General features: G+C 42.0%; 4 protein-coding genes across 6 annotated transcripts in view; 1 reads left to right on the top strand and 3 right to left on the bottom strand.

The window, feature by feature from the left end:
• The window catches only part of srgap1a (SLIT-ROBO Rho GTPase activating protein 1a), a 111271-nt gene extending 109890 nt beyond the window's left edge, over window positions 1-1381 (bottom strand). The window contains 1 exon segment of the mRNA XM_042110926.1: window positions 538-1381. Within this exon segment, the coding sequence (XP_041966860.1) occupies window positions 538-604 (67 nt within the window). The 5' untranslated portion in view covers window positions 605-1381.
• A 3871-nt stretch (window positions 1382-5252) lies between these two features.
• Window positions 5253-9177, bottom strand: rxylt1 (ribitol xylosyltransferase 1). Of its 3 annotated transcripts, none has more exons than XM_042110975.1 (6): window positions 8953-9177; window positions 8437-8634; window positions 7952-8054; window positions 7390-7704; window positions 6811-6981; window positions 5253-6294 (listed from the first exon to the last, which is right to left on the bottom strand). In XM_042110975.1, exons 1-6 carry the CDS (start codon window positions 9101-9103, stop codon window positions 5892-5894), a joined length of 1341 nt encoding a protein of 446 aa, XP_041966909.1. In that variant the 5' UTR covers window positions 9104-9177; the 3' UTR covers window positions 5253-5891. The 3 variants fall into 3 exon arrangements, with proteins under 3 accessions (XP_041966909.1, XP_041966912.1, XP_041966910.1); XM_042110978.1 differs by lacking the exon at window positions 8953-9177 and adding an exon at window positions 8162-8312 and having other exon boundaries at window positions 8437-8575; XM_042110976.1 differs by lacking the exon at window positions 8437-8634.
• Window positions 9178-9435: 258 nt separating this feature from the next.
• On the top strand, window positions 9436-11251 carry LOC121724425 (cytochrome b-c1 complex subunit Rieske, mitochondrial-like). The gene is made up of 2 exons (XM_042110992.1): window positions 9436-9649; window positions 10526-11251. Exons 1-2 carry the CDS (start codon window positions 9487-9489, stop codon window positions 11134-11136), a joined length of 774 nt encoding a protein of 257 aa, XP_041966926.1. The 5' UTR covers window positions 9436-9486; the 3' UTR covers window positions 11137-11251.
• Window positions 11252-17926: 6675 nt separating this feature from the next.
• Window positions 17927-19988, bottom strand: zgc:112052 (protein C19orf12 homolog). The gene is made up of 3 exons (XM_042111000.1): window positions 19594-19988; window positions 19067-19227; window positions 17927-18944 (listed from the first exon to the last, which is right to left on the bottom strand). The coding sequence occupies exons 2-3, from the start codon at window positions 19224-19226 to the stop codon at window positions 18679-18681; spliced, it is 426 nt and encodes a 141-aa protein (XP_041966934.1). The 5' UTR covers window position 19227; window positions 19594-19988; the 3' UTR covers window positions 17927-18678.
• Between the last annotated feature and the right edge of the window lie 167 nt (window positions 19989-20155).

Below are 20155 nucleotides of genomic sequence, written 5' to 3'. Positions count from 1 at the left end.
AACCTTTAAGCGTTTACAGTGTCTTGCCATCAGCAGGAACTTTGCAACATTTCATTCCGTCTTGTTGGCTGGCCACACAGGCTACCCGCCTAGGCTATCCAGTGACTAGGAAGCCTTTTACTTTTCAAAGATATTTCAATAGGAGTTAGTACATGAACGCTTTAGGCATTATAGGTCCAGCAGAATGGTCATTTAAACTACGTTCAGTCAGGCTGGGGCTGTCAATTCACGAAAAATCAACTCTACAAATATATTGGGTTCCGCCATACACTGCTGAAAATACAGACACTGCGCCTCTGAGGATGTTTGAAATGTCCCCAAAGGGCACGACTGCACAGCCCAGAAAATACCAGATGGAAGCTAGTTTGATTTGAGAAATGTGAGACATTTTGCATAAATATGAGGCAGAATAGCCTGATAACATGTGTTCTCTTCGGTTCTTGCTTAATCAAATGTATTTAACGTTAGAAAAATATATGAGGTTTCTGGATTCTTCGTGACGTGTAAAGGTTTCAAATTTTATAAATTGTATCTTACCTTTGACTTGACTCTCGTATTCCGCGATTATTTCTTTATCTTTCTTGAACTTCGGAGTATTAGACATTTTAAAGTTCTAGTGACTGCCAAAGGAGCAGCTAGTTAACTGGAGTTCAAAACTTGCCAACAATTCGTCCTGCTGTCCGCCTAGAACAAGCGTTGCATCCCACCCGTTGAAAAGTGGCTACATGAATAAAAAAGAAGTTCGTGTTTGTCTCACTATTTTGAGACTAAAATCAACAGCCCCGATTGCTACTGAAGTCCATTGTTTTCAAGCCACGTTAGATGAAGCCGTCTGCACTCCCCGAGCCCCCAGAAATCTGTTATCAATGAAATCACGGAGAGGAACAGCAGCCGCCTGCAAGCAACAGCAGCACACTGAACGAGCCAGCCAATGAATTTCCAAATGGCACAACGCACTGTACACTCGATCGCCAATCAGCCAACTAGTCCTTTTAGAAGTCAGAAGAGTTCTTCGTGGAAGAGAAAATGACGCATAGGCGCAACATTCATTGTGTACTATGTCGTACCACTGTAGCGATTAACGACTGTGGCGAGGCTAACATTTCCTCCCGTGCTGAAAACCGCTGCCCCGTCCCACACTTCCCGTCTTTCGCCGTTGTTGCTCAGTCGGTCTGCAGCGCAGCTGTCGGATTGTCCCTGGAAATGGGAGGGATTGGAGAGGCACTCGGCGGAAACATGGAATGGATTGACAACTTCTCTCACCAGTCGTTCTGAATAGGTTTTTGAATGAAATTCTCAAAGGGGTCTCCTAGAAATACTTCCCCTCTTGCTGCCCATTCAAGGCACTTTGCGGTAGGCTTAGGTCATTGTATTTTTGTCGATTCAATTATCTAACCGTTCATTAACCCTGGACATTAAAAAGCAAATAGTTGGCAAAAGTAGGCTGGGCTATGGCTCTCTTTTTTGGTTCCAGATACTGATGACTAACTGTCAACTTTGAACAGCCAGTTTGAATAAAAAATAAATCAGACTTATCATGTAAGTATGATATCATGTGTGTGCAAGTAGCCTAGTCGTTTTCAATCAATAGCCTATCTACTTCAGATAACTTTGGTCATCAGGTGAGCATTAACTAGCCTATATGGTGTAGTGTACCGAGTGATACATTGTAAACTTTTCACATGACTGCACTATGACCAGATTCCTGCTATGCAAAGTAGGACTTCGGCCGCGCTACAACCACAATGGAAAAAGTGCATTGGTGACACCTAGTGGTCACGTTTGAACAGTCACAGCACTTAACCGCATTGGTTTGGATTTCTAGGGCCCTATCATGACATTCTAAAGCGCATAGTCACTAGTCAAAAGCTTATTCAAATTTAGTAGGATGTCCAGTCAACATTGGGAGGGGTTTCGTTATCAAACGTCGAGCGCATGGCGCAACAAGGTGTTCCTAGGGGTTTTAATCAGTCATATGGGTGTGTTTGGGGCCTAACATCATTTAAACTAATGACAATGACATCTGTCCTTCCCTTTAATGGCGCAATTGCGCGATGTCAAATAAATGCATCGGTATTTTGACATTCAACAGCGCATTTGAGGCTGCTTGCTAGACCATATGGAATAGTCATTCCACTAAACCATGTTTACTAAAACCTAGCATAGCCTTTACGCATTTGCACTCGTCTATTATTTGAACTCATTGGCAAAGTGAAACTAACTTCACCAAGATGTTAGTCAATGACAAGACAGTTATATGCAGTTACTTTCACTATACATGGATTTCTATGCAACGTCAGAATAAAATGAGTTTTTTGTGCTGAAAACTGCACCAATTCGAAATCACGATGGTTAGAGAATGTTAAATATGTTCAATATATCGAACTGAATGCATGTCTTCGCCAAAAATTACAAAATACGATGTTGTATTAATAATGCAAATGAACGGCAAACTTTGAAATATAGTCTGAAATGAGATGTTATTATCATTGAGACAACAGGGGTATACAAAAATCCGATTGTAGCTTACAGCAGCCGACTATTTAGGTTAAGTTTATAAAGTTGTGGACGGCCACCTAGCTTCTTCTGCCCCACGGCTGCTCGCGCATCTTTTGTTGGTAAACGGAAACCTGTGAATTGACTGACAATGGGTTACCATCGAAAACATTAACATAGGCTGGAAAAAGCAACACTTACCCAAATATTGCTCAAATGACCGAACAAAACAACATTTATCCTGCAGAGGAGTTGCATATATCTCATGACAGTGCGTCTTCAGCTGTGCTCCATATGTGTCTCTCGCCTTTCCCCTAATCACTTTTAACCTTTTAACCAATTTGCAAATGATGGTGAATAACTACTCATCATGAGATGTAGGCCTACAGTATTTTCTAATATCTTTATTCCAATTATGTTTCCCATTGTAATCGTGCAATTTGTAATGTTTTGCATGGACGTGCGCTGGTGTGCGTTCATGAATGATAGAAGGATGATGGGTGCACTTGCCAATATGACTGCTGACAATGAGCTCTTAAAATAACATATAAACAGCTCGCCAAAGACTTCTGACCAGGTGTACAATAGCGATTTTTAGACAATGCGCCAGGCCACTCCCTAGGTTGTTAATTGCCACACCCCTGGGCGCATTGTTTAAAAAATAAACGTGCAAAATACCGAATTAAACTTTGCGCGGGTGGAAAATGAGTTTTACGCCTTGCGCCAGTGTGCAAAATACAGCCCCTAATCTATTTCAGTGTAGATCAATTTCGTGGCTCAGTCCAAAATGACTGAAACTACCACAAGAAATGACATGCAGAGTTTCTAGCACTTGCTGTATTGTCCACAAATGTATGTGGTTTCAGAATTTAAAGTAAATCCCACGCATGCATCTTGTTGCTCAAGGTCTTTGAACAGAGAATATGTTATGCTTATGGTTCTTAGCAGACACGTTTGTCCAACGCACCTTACACTAATACACATTACATAAATATTAAAATTATAGTTAAGTCAAATGGCCAGCAACAAAAACTACCAATATTATTGATAGACTAAATAAAATGAACAAAATAATAACAATAATCATAAACATACAAACCACTACTCTATAAGGAAAATGAAGTAATTAGAAACAAAGTAAATGGATAAGTCTTTAAAGGCTTTTTGAAGATCCCAAAACTATCACTAGAGAGAAGAGCATTGGGTAGGATAAATCATTCCACCCAAGAGAAATCACAGAGATGAATAGTCTCTACTGTGACCTCGTACAGGACTGCAGAACAAGTCAATGCAGACATCATTCTTTCTCATTAACAAATCAAGAGAAAAACATAAGTTATCAATTATTAAAAAATAATAATTTAATGTGGTTGTCATTTCTCTCTGCTACAGCTACACAACAATTCCAAACACAGGATTTGCTTAAAAACTTGGCACATGAAGGCAAATAAATAATAATAATAAAAACATTGATTTGAATTAAAGGAGAATTCCGGTGTGATATTGACCTAAAGTGTGTTGAAACATGATACCGAGTGTGAACGTATGTCTCATAGCCTATCTCGGTTTGTCCCCTGCACTCCAAAATCTGGCGCTAGTTAGCCGATGCTACCAACAGCTTTTTCAATGGTGGTGCTTCGGCATCAGGCTAGCCAAGCAAATAAATCACTGTTTTACACCATTTACGAGGCTCAATGTATCTCCACACTTCAATTGGTAGACTTCCGAGGGCCCTGACATTTAAAACGAGACATTGAGAACTTTGAAAAAGCACTGGTAGTTTACTTACAAGACGATTTATACAGACAGTATCTTCACGAAGTTTAGCGTTTGCAGCCATCTTGAATTTAGTCACGATAAGTCGAGCGACGAGTAAGAATGAACAGGTATGATAAGGGATCAGATTCCAAAAATAATTCAGTGGAAATGCATGGATTCCAGTTTCTTCCAGTAGCAGCAACTGGAATCCATGCATTTCCACGGAATTATTTTTGGAATCTGATCCCTTATCACGCTAAACTTCGTGAAGATACTGTCTGTATAAATCGTCTTGTAAGTAAACTACCACTGCTTTTTCAAAGTCCTCAATGTCTCGTTTTAAATGTCAGGGCCCTCGGAAGTCTACCAATGAAGTGTGGAGATGCATTGAGCCTCGTAAATAGTGTAAAACAGTGATTTATTTGCATGGCTAGCCTGATGCCGAAGCACCACCATTGAAAAAGCTGTTGGTAGCATCGGCTAACTAGCGCCAGATTTTGGAGTGCAGGGGACAAACCGAGATAGGCTATGAGACATACGTTCACACTCGGTATCATGTTTCAACACACTTTAGGTCAATATCACACCGGAATTCTCCTTTAATGTCTGACTGACACATTTCAAAATGAATCAATGAATTAATGAATCATGCTTTACTTTGTTGATGACCGCCTTAGCATGTCAAAGACGATAGCACTATTTCTCAAAAGATTAAAATTAATTTAATGTAGTGTTAACCACTCCCTATCACACACTTACTTAATCACTATAGTTTTTATTTAGAAGAAAAACAGGACTCTTGCCATGAATATGAACACCAATACAACTACTTTAAACTGATAACAAAACCATAATTAAAAAATACAAAAAAAAACATTTACAGTAGTGTCTACCCCTGTTCAGTAACATACTAAGCACTAAATAGAGTACCGTTTGACTATTTGCCAATACTGAGTATACTGAAAGGTGCTTATTATTCCTTGCTTGCGCCGTCGTCAGTGTTAATCTGTATAGTGTTGATGGAAGCTGTTGATGCACAATGCAACATGTAACAGCGGTGGGTGCAGTACGCTGACCTGAAAAGGGTTATATAAACAAATCATGCAAGCCATGTGGAGTAATCCTTGGGAAAATATTTTTTTCATAAAATGCTACTTATATATAAGGGATATTTTTTTCTGTTTCTCTGGCTGGCTAAAGTCAGATGGTTGTGTTTTGTTGTTTGGCATGGTAATATCACATTACCAGTACGTATAAGATTTTCCCAAACAGGTACGGCGTTCCATTTAGTGTGCAATACACACACCCATACAGTTTCTATGGAAGTTTCCTGGTTGGATTTACAATTGTGAATTTTTAGAAACAGACCATGTATTTTGGTGACATCTGTCAGAAGACAATGTCAGCTATTGAAGCTTTACAAAAACAGTATGGTTTGCAGCAGCTGTATCATTGAGTCATTAAGAATATGTTTAATACACTACTGCTAAAAGTAATAAATGACATGTACTTAATATTTTAGTGCTTGGCATGCAATGGAATCAAATTGACAAAATGACAGATTCCCCAATTACCCTCCCTCGCTCTCTCCCAAGCTGACCAGTCACCAGTCCTTCCCTACAGCGCCCCCTAGCTGCTCAGCTGACTTTAAAGAAGGCCTCCTCCAGAACTTCGGTGAAGCGCTCCTTCATCTGCTGCCTGAAGCCGCTGTACCACTCCAGCAGCCTCCTCCTCCTCTCCTCCCTCTGGGCCTGGCTCATGGCCCGCTCCTTCTGCAGGATGGCCGGCAGCTCCTTCCAGTCCTTCACAAAGATGAATGGTGCGCCGGCGTCCTTGAGAAGCCGGAGCGGGGAGCCGTGTCCCTCCGTGCACCTGCCTTTGGTCTGGACGTCCTCCACCACGGGCAGCGAGCCGGACGCGCAGGCCTCGTAGATGCGGTAGCACTCGGCGTTCACGCCCACGGGGCAAAGGGTGAGCTCACTCTGCGCCAGTGCGGACTGGTACTGACGGAGGGACTCCGCCGTCTCCTGGGGCAACCACCTAACAAGGAAGAGAAGCAAAGGGCACAGGGTAGATATAGGAGAGAAAAAGGAGGTCACACAGAGACTTTGCAAAGTAATATTTTAGTATTAAAGCAAAATGACAGAAATTCCAGCCTCAGCTGTGCTTCATATGTGCCTTTCGCTACAGACCAGGTTTTTCTTGGTCAGTGGCGTAATGCTTTTTAGATGGTGTAAGATGGCCATTTTTAGATAATGCGCCACAGCTTAGGTCTTAATTGCCACACCCCTGGGCGCTTTGTGTCATGAAAGAGAAGGGCATGGCGAAAAACTGTAAGATGTAATGGCATGTGGTGTAATAGTAAGTGTAAGATAGGTATATGTTTTGCGTCGTGATAAGAATACACTATGCACTTAAATGTAAATAATATAAGAGCCAACTTTGACTTAAACCAAGCTGTATGTCAATGCTATGCAAAACACAACCCAAGACCTCTGTGTATAACTAAATGCACAAATGTAGACCCTACAAATGCTTAAGCAATCTGAGGCATACTTCTCCCGGGCATTGGTGATGCACTCCTTCTCAAGGTTCTCCTGTTTCAGGATGGTCATAAGGGCCTCTCGTGAAGAGTTCTTGTAGACTGTTCCCAGAAAATTGCAGAGGTAAGGCCTAGTTGTGCTCACCAGTTGCGCACTTGGCATAATGACAGGGAAGTGTCTGTACCTAAAACACAGAGCAAAGTCAGAGGCTACATTAATTGATACCATCATAATGATAAGCTATTTGGCTAATAACATGACAAAGGTCTACTCATGACATGACAAAAGTCTGTGCAATTTTGAATAATATTATTCTACCATAGTGACTGACAACAATTTTCAGTATTAAATATAAATGCAAGTTAGTAATAATAACGCACATCATTATAGGCATGAGGACATATGTGCAGAGGTGAGCAAGACAGCACTTTGTAATAGTAAGACTCAATTATCAACATTCAGAAAATGTGTCTGAGGTTAATGAACATGGCTATTCAGGCCTTGTGCTAAATCATGTGATGTCCAAATGTCTGAAACGGCAGAGTATACAGTATCTAGACAGCATGGACATAGAAGAGCAAAGGGCTCTTACGTAGCCACTCCAAGGGGCCACTGAAAGACGTCCTTATCGTTGACCCACGGGCTGTCGTACACCAGGAACAGCACATCGATGAAGCCGCCATGGCGTCTGAGGTACGGGCTGATCCAGTCATTGGTGCACTGCTCGCTTCCCAGCAGGATTACAGCCACATGGGTCAGGGTGTGAGCCTGTACCAGAGCCTGTGCGTGCTGCAACCACTGTGTGGAGTAGGAGATCTTCTGCTGCTCGCGCCCATTTAAAACCAGCACCACACTGTCTGTGTCAACAGGAATGTGCCCCTGAACCACAGCAGGGCCTGTATAAAAGCTGTGACACAAAGTGACAAGTAGAACAGAAACATAATTTTAGTACTTACATTTTTTAATGACACAGTGTAAGCTCAGCTGGCTATGCTATCAATAAAAGAAATATCACTTTAGCACTTTAAGCCTCTGGTGAGTTGTGCTGCCACATGTTAATATGTGAAGCAGGCAATGAGAACGCTTTGAAAAGCACATCTTGGTGGAAGCAATAATCTGGTGTGGTGTGTAAGCAGCAATCTGTTTATAAATACCTGAAATTGATTTTGCCTGACTGGATCTCCCCCTCTCTCCACTGGCCTGTTTTGTCAGTGGGATTCAGAGGACCCTCTAGTATATGCTCCCATAAATAGAGGCCTGTGACAGAAAACACATTTTCATTTTCAAAAGTGCAACGGGATAAACAATGGGATCAAACATGTCTAAGCATATGAATACCAACTCCAATTTAACAACATTCATACCAAGTAGCCTATTCAACAAAGCTGATGATGCACAAGGCAACTTCTTGAACAATGTTGCTGGGCAGTGTGCCGGAGTATTGTTGTTTGGGCACGTTCCCATTGGTATTGCAACTAATGTTTTTCTGGAGAACTTTAATCATCAGTAGGCAGACTGTGATCATCCAATCAGAACACATGAAACCAATTAGAATGGGAGTTGGGCTGGACAGTATAGTGCATTGCTTGACTATGCTTTGATTAATTTCATCCATGTTGGAGGTAAAAGGCGAAATTACCTATGGCCGCTTTGCCCCAGATCTGTACTTTGTATCTCTTGGGTCTGCTTTTGGCAATTAAGTCTAAATGCTCCTTGAAAGTATCTCGTTTATGCCGGATGCTGATTTCTTCCGCCAAATCGTCTTCTTCCCAAGGGTTCCATTCCTTTTCCACTGTGGATGGATTCTGTGCATGCTTGGGGTCAATTTTCGCATCGCCTATACGCAAATATATATATAAATATGTAATTTCTTAATGTATCTTAACACTCCCCAATCGATCAATGGGTATGCATGTTTACAAACACACGCTGTTAACATATGGGCTACTTATTATCAAAGTCAATGTAGTGAACCATATTACATGAAACAGTGCGTCCTGGCTATACTTAACTTCTCCGTAATAATAACATCCATTAGCTACTCAGTCAAATTAATTGCAGAAATAAGTATTAGATATATTTTCCTCATTAACCTACATTGGAAAGCAAGCTAACGTTGGCTGACTGTACAGTATTTGCATGATCTGAAACCTACCACCACCACCAGCAGACCCCTTTTTCACCACTCTGTGGACGCGAGACATAACCCTCTTACTGAAGAATACATTATATGCCGCATACAATGAAAATGCAACATATGCAGCTACAACAAGAACAACGATTTTTCGACGAAGAACTCTCATCATCTTTTCATGTTACCATCCTGCATACTAATTGCGTGCAGCGAATCTTGTTTACAATTTTGTCCAAAATCCTACTGACAGAGGACCCATCAGGACCACTGACGTCATTTTTGTGACTGCGGCCAGTCAATTTGCCTGCAAGAAACTCGTCAAAATGTCGTTTTAGGAAGACAAGTTAAGAAAATATTGAATATATATCTGGAATATATATGTGTAAATTCAAAGATTATTAAGGCTATGTTCGTTTTGAATTCACTCAAGGTTAAGGAAGATTGCATTTCCCAGGCAGGCACTCCTTGGTTATCTATATGTGTAGCTCCTCCCGCAGTATAGTCTGTGACGGAGTAGAACGTAAGCTTTCTACGAAGGTCGGTCGCTCGGGCAAAATGATGTCCCTAGCTTCTCGTTCTGGGGCTCTGGCCCCACACTTTCAGGCGACAAACGTTGCTGTAAACGGGACATTAAAAGCTTTAACAGCAGGAACTTTTAACAAAACTGAAAATGCGAAGAAAACCCTTGACTCCAAGACGAGGCCTTCATACGTCAACGGTATGGGTTAGTTACGATTAACGTTATGGTTACCCCACCTTGGCTAGCTGTTAGCAAATTAAGTTAGGTAACTGATAAATAACGCAGTATATTTGTACTTTTGGTCTAGTTGATAGACTGAGAAGTTTCTGTGGACACAAAGTGACCTGTTGTATAACATTAATGTTACGTTAAATTATGTTATTAGAAATCTTAGGCTAATATCACCGACCTTGTTAAAGTGCGATAACAACGTCATGGCAAGGGTAACGTTACGGCTAAAATAAATGCTATTCAACTGCATTGTTCATTATGGCTACATACATATAGGTACTAAACTAAATGTAGATGTGGTGTATAACCCATGGCATGAGACTGATTTGTAAACTGTCTACCCCTGGTTAAAAAAAAAGAGAAGTTGGAAGTGCTTGGATGTGCCTTTGGATTCCGTTCACATAGCTGCATAGAAGATGTGTAGTGTTGGTCTGATATACTGCATGAGTCCGGTAGATGTTGAAGATGTGAATTCGGTAGGAAGATCTATAGAAATTAAATAAAACTTGGAAGGCGGAGCCTTAACAATCTTTGTCTGAAGCACCCACCATTAGCATAGCTTAGCTCATTGAAGTGGACAGTTCCAACTAGCCTATCTACCAAAAGTGACAAAATAACTCAAACATTGTTCTGTTTACATGTTGTGACTAATATGTATCCGTCATTACCATCAGCTTTAATGATTTTAAGGAATTGTATTAGGCCTAGGTTTTGTTCTGCAGAGCATGTATCTTGTAGATTACGCTTACTTGCTTTAAATTTTGCTGTTATGATGACAAAGGAACTGTACGATTGATTTGTGTGGATTTGTTTGTATTTATCAAATGTCTATGGCTTTTAAAGGTTGCGCTGGAGTCCGATATGCCCACACAGACATCAAGATTCCAGACTTCTCAGATTATCGGCGGCCAGAGGTGATGGACCCTCACAAGTCCTCGCGGGAGAGCAGTGAAGCCAGGCGGACCTTCTCCTACATGATGACCGGCGCCACTGTTGTCGTGAGTGTCTACGCAGCCAAGACAGTGGTGACTCAGTTCGTTTCCTCCATGAGTGCTTCGGCCGACGTGCTGGCCTTGTCCAAGATTGAGGTGAAGCTGGGCGACATACCTGAGGGCAAGAACATGACCTTCAAGTGGCGCGGGAAGCCCCTGTTCGTGCGCCACCGCACTGACAAGGAGATCGACATCGAGGCTGCCGTGGACTTGTCTCAGCTCCGCGACCCCCAGCATGACAAAGACCGCGTCCAAAATCCTAAATGGGTCATCGTTCTCGGAGTCTGCACCCACCTGGGCTGCGTGCCAATCGCCAATGCCGGAGAGTTTGGTGGCTACTACTGTCCTTGCCATGGCTCCCACTATGACGCTTCTGGCCGCATTCGCAAGGGACCTGCTCCCCTCAACCTGGAGGTCCCTTATTACGAGTTCCCCGATGAAGAAACGGTAGTGGTGGGCTAGACTAGCTAAGGCTCAAGACGGGCTGATACTTCCTCTATGTGTGTTCTGAGTTGCCTGTGTCTGGCCAAATCAAGTATAATAAATATTAAAGTATAATAAATATTCTTTTAACACATACTGGTAATGCATCCTGTCCTACTTTCAGTTTTGCCAATGCTCTTGTTCTACTTTCAGACTTGCATTCCATCTTTGTTAAAAGCATTTATGTTTCAGGCCAGTGTCATTGACAATGTATTTGACACCTGCACTTATTTTCCCCTTTGGTACCATTTGTTTGGGGATGTGTGCACACAGTAATCACACAGTAGGTGGAAGCGTAGTAGTTAAGAAGCTGGGCTAGCATGCCATGCAGTAGCCTGAAAAGTTGTGGGTTCAATTCCGGCTTCCACCGTTGTGCCCTTGAGCAAGGCACTTAACCAGAACTTGCTGCAGGGACAATGGCCTTGTAATATAATTCACACAATAAGTCGCTTTGGATAAAAGCATCTGCTAAAATTAATAATTGTAAATGTGATCACGCCTGGTGCATACCTAAACATCCATACAGAGACACTTGTGTGAGGAGGTGATCTTACTCCAGTACCAAATGAATTCTGGAGCAGCTTTTTTGCGGTAGTGGTAGGCTATTTTCAAGATGCTTCCTCAAAGTGCAGTTGGCATTGTGCTGGTAGTTTTGTGATAATGTTCTAAGCACATGTTAAGTCACCAGATCAAAAAAATAGGACATAAAATATGGCTGTTAAGAAATTAAGATGTTATCAGATATCTGACTGTAGGCTTCGTGTGTGATGGGCAACCTTAATTCTTACATGGTTAATGCAATATTTTTTTTAATCCTTGTGAATGAAATCTAAAAGTCTACAAATACATCTTGATTGCTTTGTCACAGCAAAACAATTATCTCCATGTCTTAAGTACACAGCTATCCCACAGCTTGCTGTTCTAATTTAGCCACTAGCTGTGATATAGAAAAGACATGGGGCCAGTGTTATCTTATGACAAAAAGGTAATTATAGATAGTCTGGCTTTCACCAGACCAAGCTCAATCTTTTAAGATTCAACATTGGTCTGTGGAGTGCGCTATGTATTTTCTACTGTACAAGAGGCGTGATCAACAGGCATAGTTCAAATGACTATCCAATTGCGTAGTCATTCACCAATCTGACCAACGAACCGGGTGACGTTTGCAGAGCGATGCGAAAACTCCAGGCTCTCCCACTATCGTCATCGTTTTAAACCTGCCAATAGTGCGCCAGGTGGATAAGCCAGCTTGTGATTGGTCCCGGCAAAATTGTAACAGAAGCAGCAGAAAAAGATGCATAGGTTTCCAGCCTGATCTGCGGGGTGAAAAAGAAATTGGCTGGTTCACCCAGCCTTAATTATAGATAGAAGCCTAGAACCACATTAATCCATGGATTATAGACAGTGCTGCCCAATACATGCACTGAATGTTTGAATCGGTCTTCTACTCTGAATGAGTATGAGTTAAGGTCATGACATCTACACACATGATTTGAGTCTATCGGATCGTTTCTGATCAATGGTAGGATATGGCTTTTCCAAACTTTTTGTAAGCCTTTCATAAGCTTCATAGTGGCATTTCCTAAAGTGGGAGAAGAATTAGAAGAAAGCATAGGTTATGGGAACTAAGTAATCTAAGTAATTCCATAGACCCCAACCTGAGGCATCTCCCACAACAAAAGCAGGACAAGTGTTTCTGAACTGACCTGGATTTTTGTTAGTTAGATGATGTAAGTCCAAAGTTTACACGTGCTGCCCACATGGCCTTTTTACTAATGTTATTATAAATGTGTTGGATAAAAGTGTCTGCCAAGCAAAGGTAAACAAAAGCACAATCATTATGAGCCCTGAATAACTAATGTGGAATAGGCATATGGGCTAAGCAAAAAGTATACTTATAGGATGCTGTTATTTTTTTCTTTGTAGACCGTAATGTGTGAGTCTTTAAGTCATTTGGTCTGATTTGGCCAAGACCAAGATATGGAAATGATATGATGAAAACCATTTGGTCAGCTTTATTATCTCACACATTGAAATGAAAAATGTTCAGCACTCCTGAACTGCTGTCCAATTGGTAATTCATCTACAGTACCCTCCAAATTTATTCTGAGAAAAAGGAAAATCTCATAAAGAAAGAAATATTTGTAAATCAGGGAATGGCTATAAAAAACACTTTGTTGAAAATTCCCATATTTACAGTTAAGACAATAATTAAAAGGTTCTTATCAACTGGAAATGTGACAAACATGCTTGGACAAAGACCCATGGTTATCTTGCTCCCACGCACATGGATTCCATAAGAACCACTGTTTGAGTTACAGAAAAAGGTATCATCTTTGGGTCACCAAGTTCCACAAAAAATCTTCAAAAGTGACCTCACTCCTAATAGGTTATTCAAAGGGCATGCCAGGTAAAAGCCTTTCCAGTCATTTAATTACAAATGTAAACGGCAGGAGTTACTGAATATACAGTGACTTTGTCTGGAAGTGTGGTCCAGTCAGATTAAATTAAAACGGCACTCTTTGGCAAGAAACTCTTTAAGTGGGTTTGGCGGAGGCCTACATAGATGAATGACTATACTGAAAGGAAGCCCATGCCTAATGAGAATTGTGGTGGAGGGGCTGTGATATTGTGGGGCTGTTTTTATTCCCAAAGGCCTTGGGAACCTTGTTAAGGTGCATGGCATCATGAACCCCCGAAAAAACCTGAACATTTTCAGAGGAAAGCTGTCAGTCTCTGCCAAGACACTAAAAGTGTGTCCTGATTGGATCATTCATCAGGTCAATGAACCAAAACAAACATCCAGATCAAAACAAAAATGGTTTACTGAACACAAACTCAAGCTTTGGCCATGCCATCTCTGTCCCCTGATCTAAATAAACAGTGGGGTGAGTCAAAGAGGAGAATGCAAGTTTAGACCTAGGAATCTGGACGATCTGGAGAGATTTTGCAAAGACGAATGATCTTAAATCCCTTGCTTTGTATTCTCCAACTTCATGGGGTGTTATAGGAAATATTACAAGCAAAGGGAGGCTTAAGATAAGCAGGGGCGCCAATAATTGTGAGCAGCGTGTTTTTGTTAAAAATGTATTTCTTTTTGAGACTTTTCTTTTTCTCTAAATAAATTTGCTTCCCTTCAAGGCTGGATTTTTCTTACCTTTTTAATACCCGTTTTAGTCAACTTTAGCAGAGGTGGCAATAATTCTATTCTGGAGGGTACTGGGCTTCACACATACACATCAGTCACATTTAGATTAAAGGCTTTGGTGGGCAGCTCTTAAAGGGATATTCCACCATTTGGGGAATTACACTCATTTTCCACCTCCCCTTGAGTTAAACAATTGATTTTTACCTTTCTCCAGTTCATCCTGCCGTTCTCTAAGTCTGGCGATACCACTTTTAGCTCCAGCCTAGCATAGATCATTGAATCGGATTAGAGATTGGCGATTTTCTTTTGATTAGTCTGATTTGACACAGAACTATACTCTCGTTCAGGCGTAATAATCCAGTCACTAACCAATTTGTCTGCTGCAGCTCATAGGTGGAAGTTAGCCTACGGGGACTATTTTCAGGTACTGCATGAAGCGACCATGGTGTTCCTTGATTATTACACTGAAATGAGAGTATAGTTTCATGTCAAATCAACTTGTCCGAATAGCCTCCCAGAGCTGCTGCTTGGATGTGAACTGCCTCCCATCCTCATAGATATTTTGCTTGATGATGCTCCAAAGGTTCTCAATTCACCTCATTCACCCGGCGGCCAGAACGAGGCTACAGGGTACACTTGCCATTACACCTCAGTCCAGCAGATGGTGGAGGTAATGCACTCTGTTTGTAAACTGCCAAACAAAACGTACTGAAGAACAGGCCAGCAAACCCATAGATAATAGAAAGCTAGATACCGCATTGGGCTCCAGCACGTACGTAAATAGCGACGCCATCTTGGTGGGGGCAACAATCACTGGAGGCCAATGGAGGAGCACGTGACTCTGACTGGAAAGCAGACAGGTATTAGCCTGACGAGCCAGACCCACATTTAAAATGTAGGGTCTGGGCACTCACCGTTCGCAGTGCTGCCGCTAGGGTGCGTCTAGATTTCTAGGCTAGACAGGTGTCTGTGATTGGCTGCAAGTGTTGCCCATAGACAGTAAAGGTGTTGCCCCCACCAATATGGCGGCCGCGTTTACGATGCCACCTAATAGAACTCAACAGTCAATGTGGTATCTAGCTTTCTAATATCTATGAGCGAACCCTTCTTTTTCAGTGAGCTTTTTTTTGGCAGTTTGCAAACGGAGTGCATTACCACCATCTGCTGGACTGAGGTGAATATGGTTGAGGTCAGGGGAAGATGGAGACCACACCATGAGTTTCTCTCCTTTTATGCCCATAGCAGCCAATGACCCAGAGGTATTCTTTGCAGCATGAGATGGTGCATTGTCATGCATAAAGATGATTTTGCTACGGAAGGCCTGGTTCTTCTATTTGTACCACAGAAGAAAGTGGTCAGTCAGAAACTCTACATACTTCGCCGAGGTCATTTTCACACCGTTAGAGAGCCTACCTCTCTCCCCATGATTCCGACCAAAAACATCTCCGCCACCTCCTTGCTGACGTCTCAGCCTTGTTGGGACAAGGTGGCCATTGACCAACCATCCATTACTCCATCCATCTGGACCATCTTGCACGGCACTCATTCGTAAACAAAGCAGTTTGAAAATTAGTCTTCATGTATTCCTGAGCCCACTGCAACTGTTTCTGCTTGTGTGCATTGTTTAGGGGTGGCCGAGTAGGTGCATGCACACTTGCAAACTTCTTGAGGATCCCACACCTTGAGGTTTGCGGGACTCCAGATGCACCAGGTTCAAATACCTGTTTGCTGCTTTGCAATGGCATTTTAGCAGCTGCTCTCTTAATCCTGTGAATTTGTCTGGCAGAAACCTTCATTATGCCTTTATCTTTTAGCACTTTTACATCCCTCTCCCTATGCTACAGACCTTTTATTTATTTTCTTATTTCATCACACGTCAAAACACACACACACACACACACACACACACAGACACACACACACACACACATATCTGACTTTCTCCAACTTTTGCACATCTCCATAGAACTTTTTATTTATTATTTTTGATTTGCCTAGCCTTTCTGCCCCCCCCCTACCCCCCACCCCACCCCCATCCCCAACACACACACTTACATCATTACTGTCATCACTTCACATACATACAGCACACTGCTTGCTACAGTAAGCCTCCTCTACATACTTGCTGCACACTGCCCCCCCCCTACATACACAGCACATTGTCTTCAGGATCTTCTCCAACACACATCCTCTACATACTTACAGCACACTGCCCCCACCTACACACTACACACACACACAGTCACTGCTCCACTCCCCTCCCGCCCACACACACACACATCTTCACTGTCATCACTCACATACATCATACATACAGTACTCTGATTGCAATAGTAAGTCCCTGCCCCCCCCCCCAATACACAGCACATTGTCTCATGAGGAAGCTTCCCCAACACACATATTGCACACTGCCCTCTCCCCACATACACAGCACACTATCCCATCTCCCCTGTCATCCCCCCAACACACACACCAAGACCCCTGGCAGTTGGGTTAGCCCCTTGAGCCGTGGATCTGCCCAAGGTTTCTTCCTTGGTAAGGGAGTTTTTCCTTGCCCCTGTTGATCTTGGGTGCTCCTTGTTGGTGCCCCCCACCCAATCCCAATCCTCCCCCACCTTTTTTATGCAGCCCTTGCCACTTATCTACTAAACCCCTCTTCTACTGCACTTTTTACCCTCCCCCCCCCATTAATGCACAAATAGGCTGACACCAGACATAATTTCACTGCATTTCTTACTTCCAGTAACTATATGCATGTGACAATAAACTTCCTTGTATCCTTGTATCTGCACAAACCCGCCTGTGCACTGAATCAGCGCAAATTTCTTCACGATGATCACGCATAAGTTTTCGGGAAATATCCAATGTTTTCATACCTTGTCCAAGGTAGTGCACAATTTCACGCTTTCCAGCAGCAGAGAGATCCTTTTTCTTTCCTATATTGCTTGAAACCTGTGGAATGCTTAATAATGTGGAACATCCTTCTTAAGTAGTTTTCCTTTGATTGGGCTCACCTGGCAAACTAATAACCATAGGTGTCTGAGATTGATTTCAATGATCCCAAGAGCCCTGAGACACAATACCATCTATGAGTTTAATTGAAAAACAAAAAAATAAATGTTATGACACTTAAATCCAATTTACATAAAAATGTGGAACACGTTTTATGAACACAAAGGTATTGTGAGGAAATGGAAAAGTTAATGAAAGGGTGCAAGGGTATGCAAAAGTACTCAGGCTCTGTAGTCTCTTCGTTATGTGGTATCGATGTGAAAAATCGATCTTCCTGAAACAGTACAGTAGAGGTGCAGGAGGAGTGTGTATCCAGACTAACAATGATCACCGTATCTTCCAATACGACAATGTGAAATTACAAATGCAAACAGATGTATGCACACACCTGATATGACAGGATTTTGAGAATAAACAAATCATTCATGATTTATCTATTGTTCTGGGTTTGTTGCTCCATTGTTCCACTGTGATAGAGGTACCATCTACCAAAGTAAGGTTTCATCACATACTGCCAAGTCAACATGTTTGTTTACCTGAAGAGATATAGGGCAATGATTCTTGGATTTTACCAGATTTAAAAAATAAAGAAAAAAAAACTCAAGTTAATGCAACTTATTTTTTTTAATTAAAAAACACATCACACCACAGGCCACACAAGTACAGATGAGTGACACAGTCTCAGTAGTTTGGGTCTATATTAATGTCTTCAGAAGAAGATAATCTATCATTTGTCATTAAAAGCACATCTTCATGTATGAAGTTGGACATGAAGTTATATTGCTGTGTGGCCTCATCTGTAACCCAATGGCATTCGACACAGCAAGAGCCTGCTAGGATTATTGCTTGGGTCTATATTACGTGATCACATAGGCTGTATATATACAGTCTATGCAGTCTATGCGTGATCAGATCAAAATATCAGATATACAGTTTCCAGTATATCCATGATGTCGCCGTCTTCTATTCTTTGGACATTCATTTTTTTATTCAAGTTTTAACCAGGTTGAGGAGTACAGTCTCAAATATGTGATTAGAATGTTCATGAACCGAGAGTTCCACACTATGATGCGACAATTACCCTCAGAGATAAAGAACACTGAAACTACAGATTGTCTGCGTAGAATTCTAAAAGGAACTAGGAAAATAATTCACTCCTCAACAGGTTGAGTTGGGATGCCTCAATTTAGCTTCACACACAACCAGCTACAGATCCCAAACAACATATCAGTTCCGCTGCTTACTAGAGAAACAGGACACATATGCACTGTCAGCATCCAGATGTGTACACAGAGACCAGAGCTACAGCCATGGAGAAGCTGTGGTTAATCATGTCATTGTCCCCGCTTCCCAGCCCCCACTCAGTCAATGTAATGTATCTCAGCCTGAAGCTCTCGCTGCACATAGTTCAGTAAGGCAGCAGTCACCTGCTGTTTCAAACAGGCATTTCCCATAACTACTGCCATTAGCTGAGCCACGTCTGTCCACTGGATACTACCCAAGATGGACATCACATCTGCACAGAGCTTCTGCTGCTGGTCAGAGGTCATCTCCATGATGACCTGAGGAAGCGGTTTAAATTGTCCACTGGTCATCCAGCATCCCAGGAGCCCGCCAACGGCACCGCCTGTTACAGAGAGAGAGGCAGAAGAAGACCTGGTGAGGCAGCTTACATTCTGAAGTACAGTATCACTAAAAGCAAGATGCATAGATGTATTCTCATAAATTCACCTAAGAAAGACTACTCACCCACAGCAATGCCAAGGGGCCCTCCTATCAACCCCCCTGCAAAAGCAAGCCCTCCAGCTGCAGCTGCACCCTTCCCAGAGTGCTTCACTGCCGTTTTCATTTGTTGGTTAGCAGACAGTTCACAACACAGTCGCATAACATCATCCACCCGTTCCGTCATCCTGTCACGTATGTGTAAAGAAAAGTGCATTAGATGCGCTTCTTCTTCCAATTCAATTTTTCTAGATCGCCCCCTGGAGGCTGTCGTGGTGTTCTTCAGTTTACTAAAAAATATACCATAATAACTGGACATGTTTTTATTGACCCCAAACATAGGCTACTTCAAATTAACGTCTGACTCTCATTTCAGGTTCCTCAATGCTGTGTTCTTTGACATGTATACGCATAGGCTTAACACGTAGTTGATAGTTTCCTAGGCTACTAGTAGGCCAGTCAAACTAGTTATTCCACTCCTTATGTCAACGTAGGCATACAATTAGTTTTTATGGGCAAAATAAAATGAGAATTAGAACGATACATTCACCCACCTTTAAATGAAACAAATACTCCTTGACTTCGATTTAACGCTTTAACGTTTCTTGACGTTTATCAATCGGAAACATTATCCCCGTTATGCCCTATGAATAAGAAGGAACATCAGAAATCACTGAACGCTTCTTCTTCTTGTCCTGTCATGGTCGCAAAGCTTCATGGGAGACATCTTCGCTCACTTCCTGTGTTGCTTTGTGGTGATGATGTTGCAAGATCAGCATCATTACACATTAATTTATCAGAGAATTTCTAATATGCACAGCAATTGTTTCAGTATTCATTAGCCTACTACGTTGCCTGAGCACTGCAGCCCATGTTGTATCGGAATGTTTTCAACTAACAATTGAAATCAGACCTCGACATTTATTATGTATGGTATTTTCACAATCATAGCCCTACGTACTTTGCTGTCTCTGTTTGGTGGTTTATTCCATAGTTTGGTCAGAGCCCTCTCTGGTTTGGTTATGTTTTGCTTTTCTTTGGTATGCCTTACGTGCTCTACGTATGAGGGGGTGGGGCACTATTGGCACAGGAGACCAGTCACGTGCTCTTAACGTT

Source organism: Alosa sapidissima, chromosome 11, assembly GCF_018492685.1.
Source record: "Alosa sapidissima isolate fAloSap1 chromosome 11, fAloSap1.pri, whole genome shotgun sequence".
Classification (NCBI taxonomy): Eukaryota; Metazoa; Chordata; class Actinopteri; order Clupeiformes; family Clupeidae; genus Alosa; species Alosa sapidissima.
The sequence above is the reverse complement of the archived record's forward strand: the minus strand, read 5'-3'. Positions and strand labels throughout refer to the sequence as shown.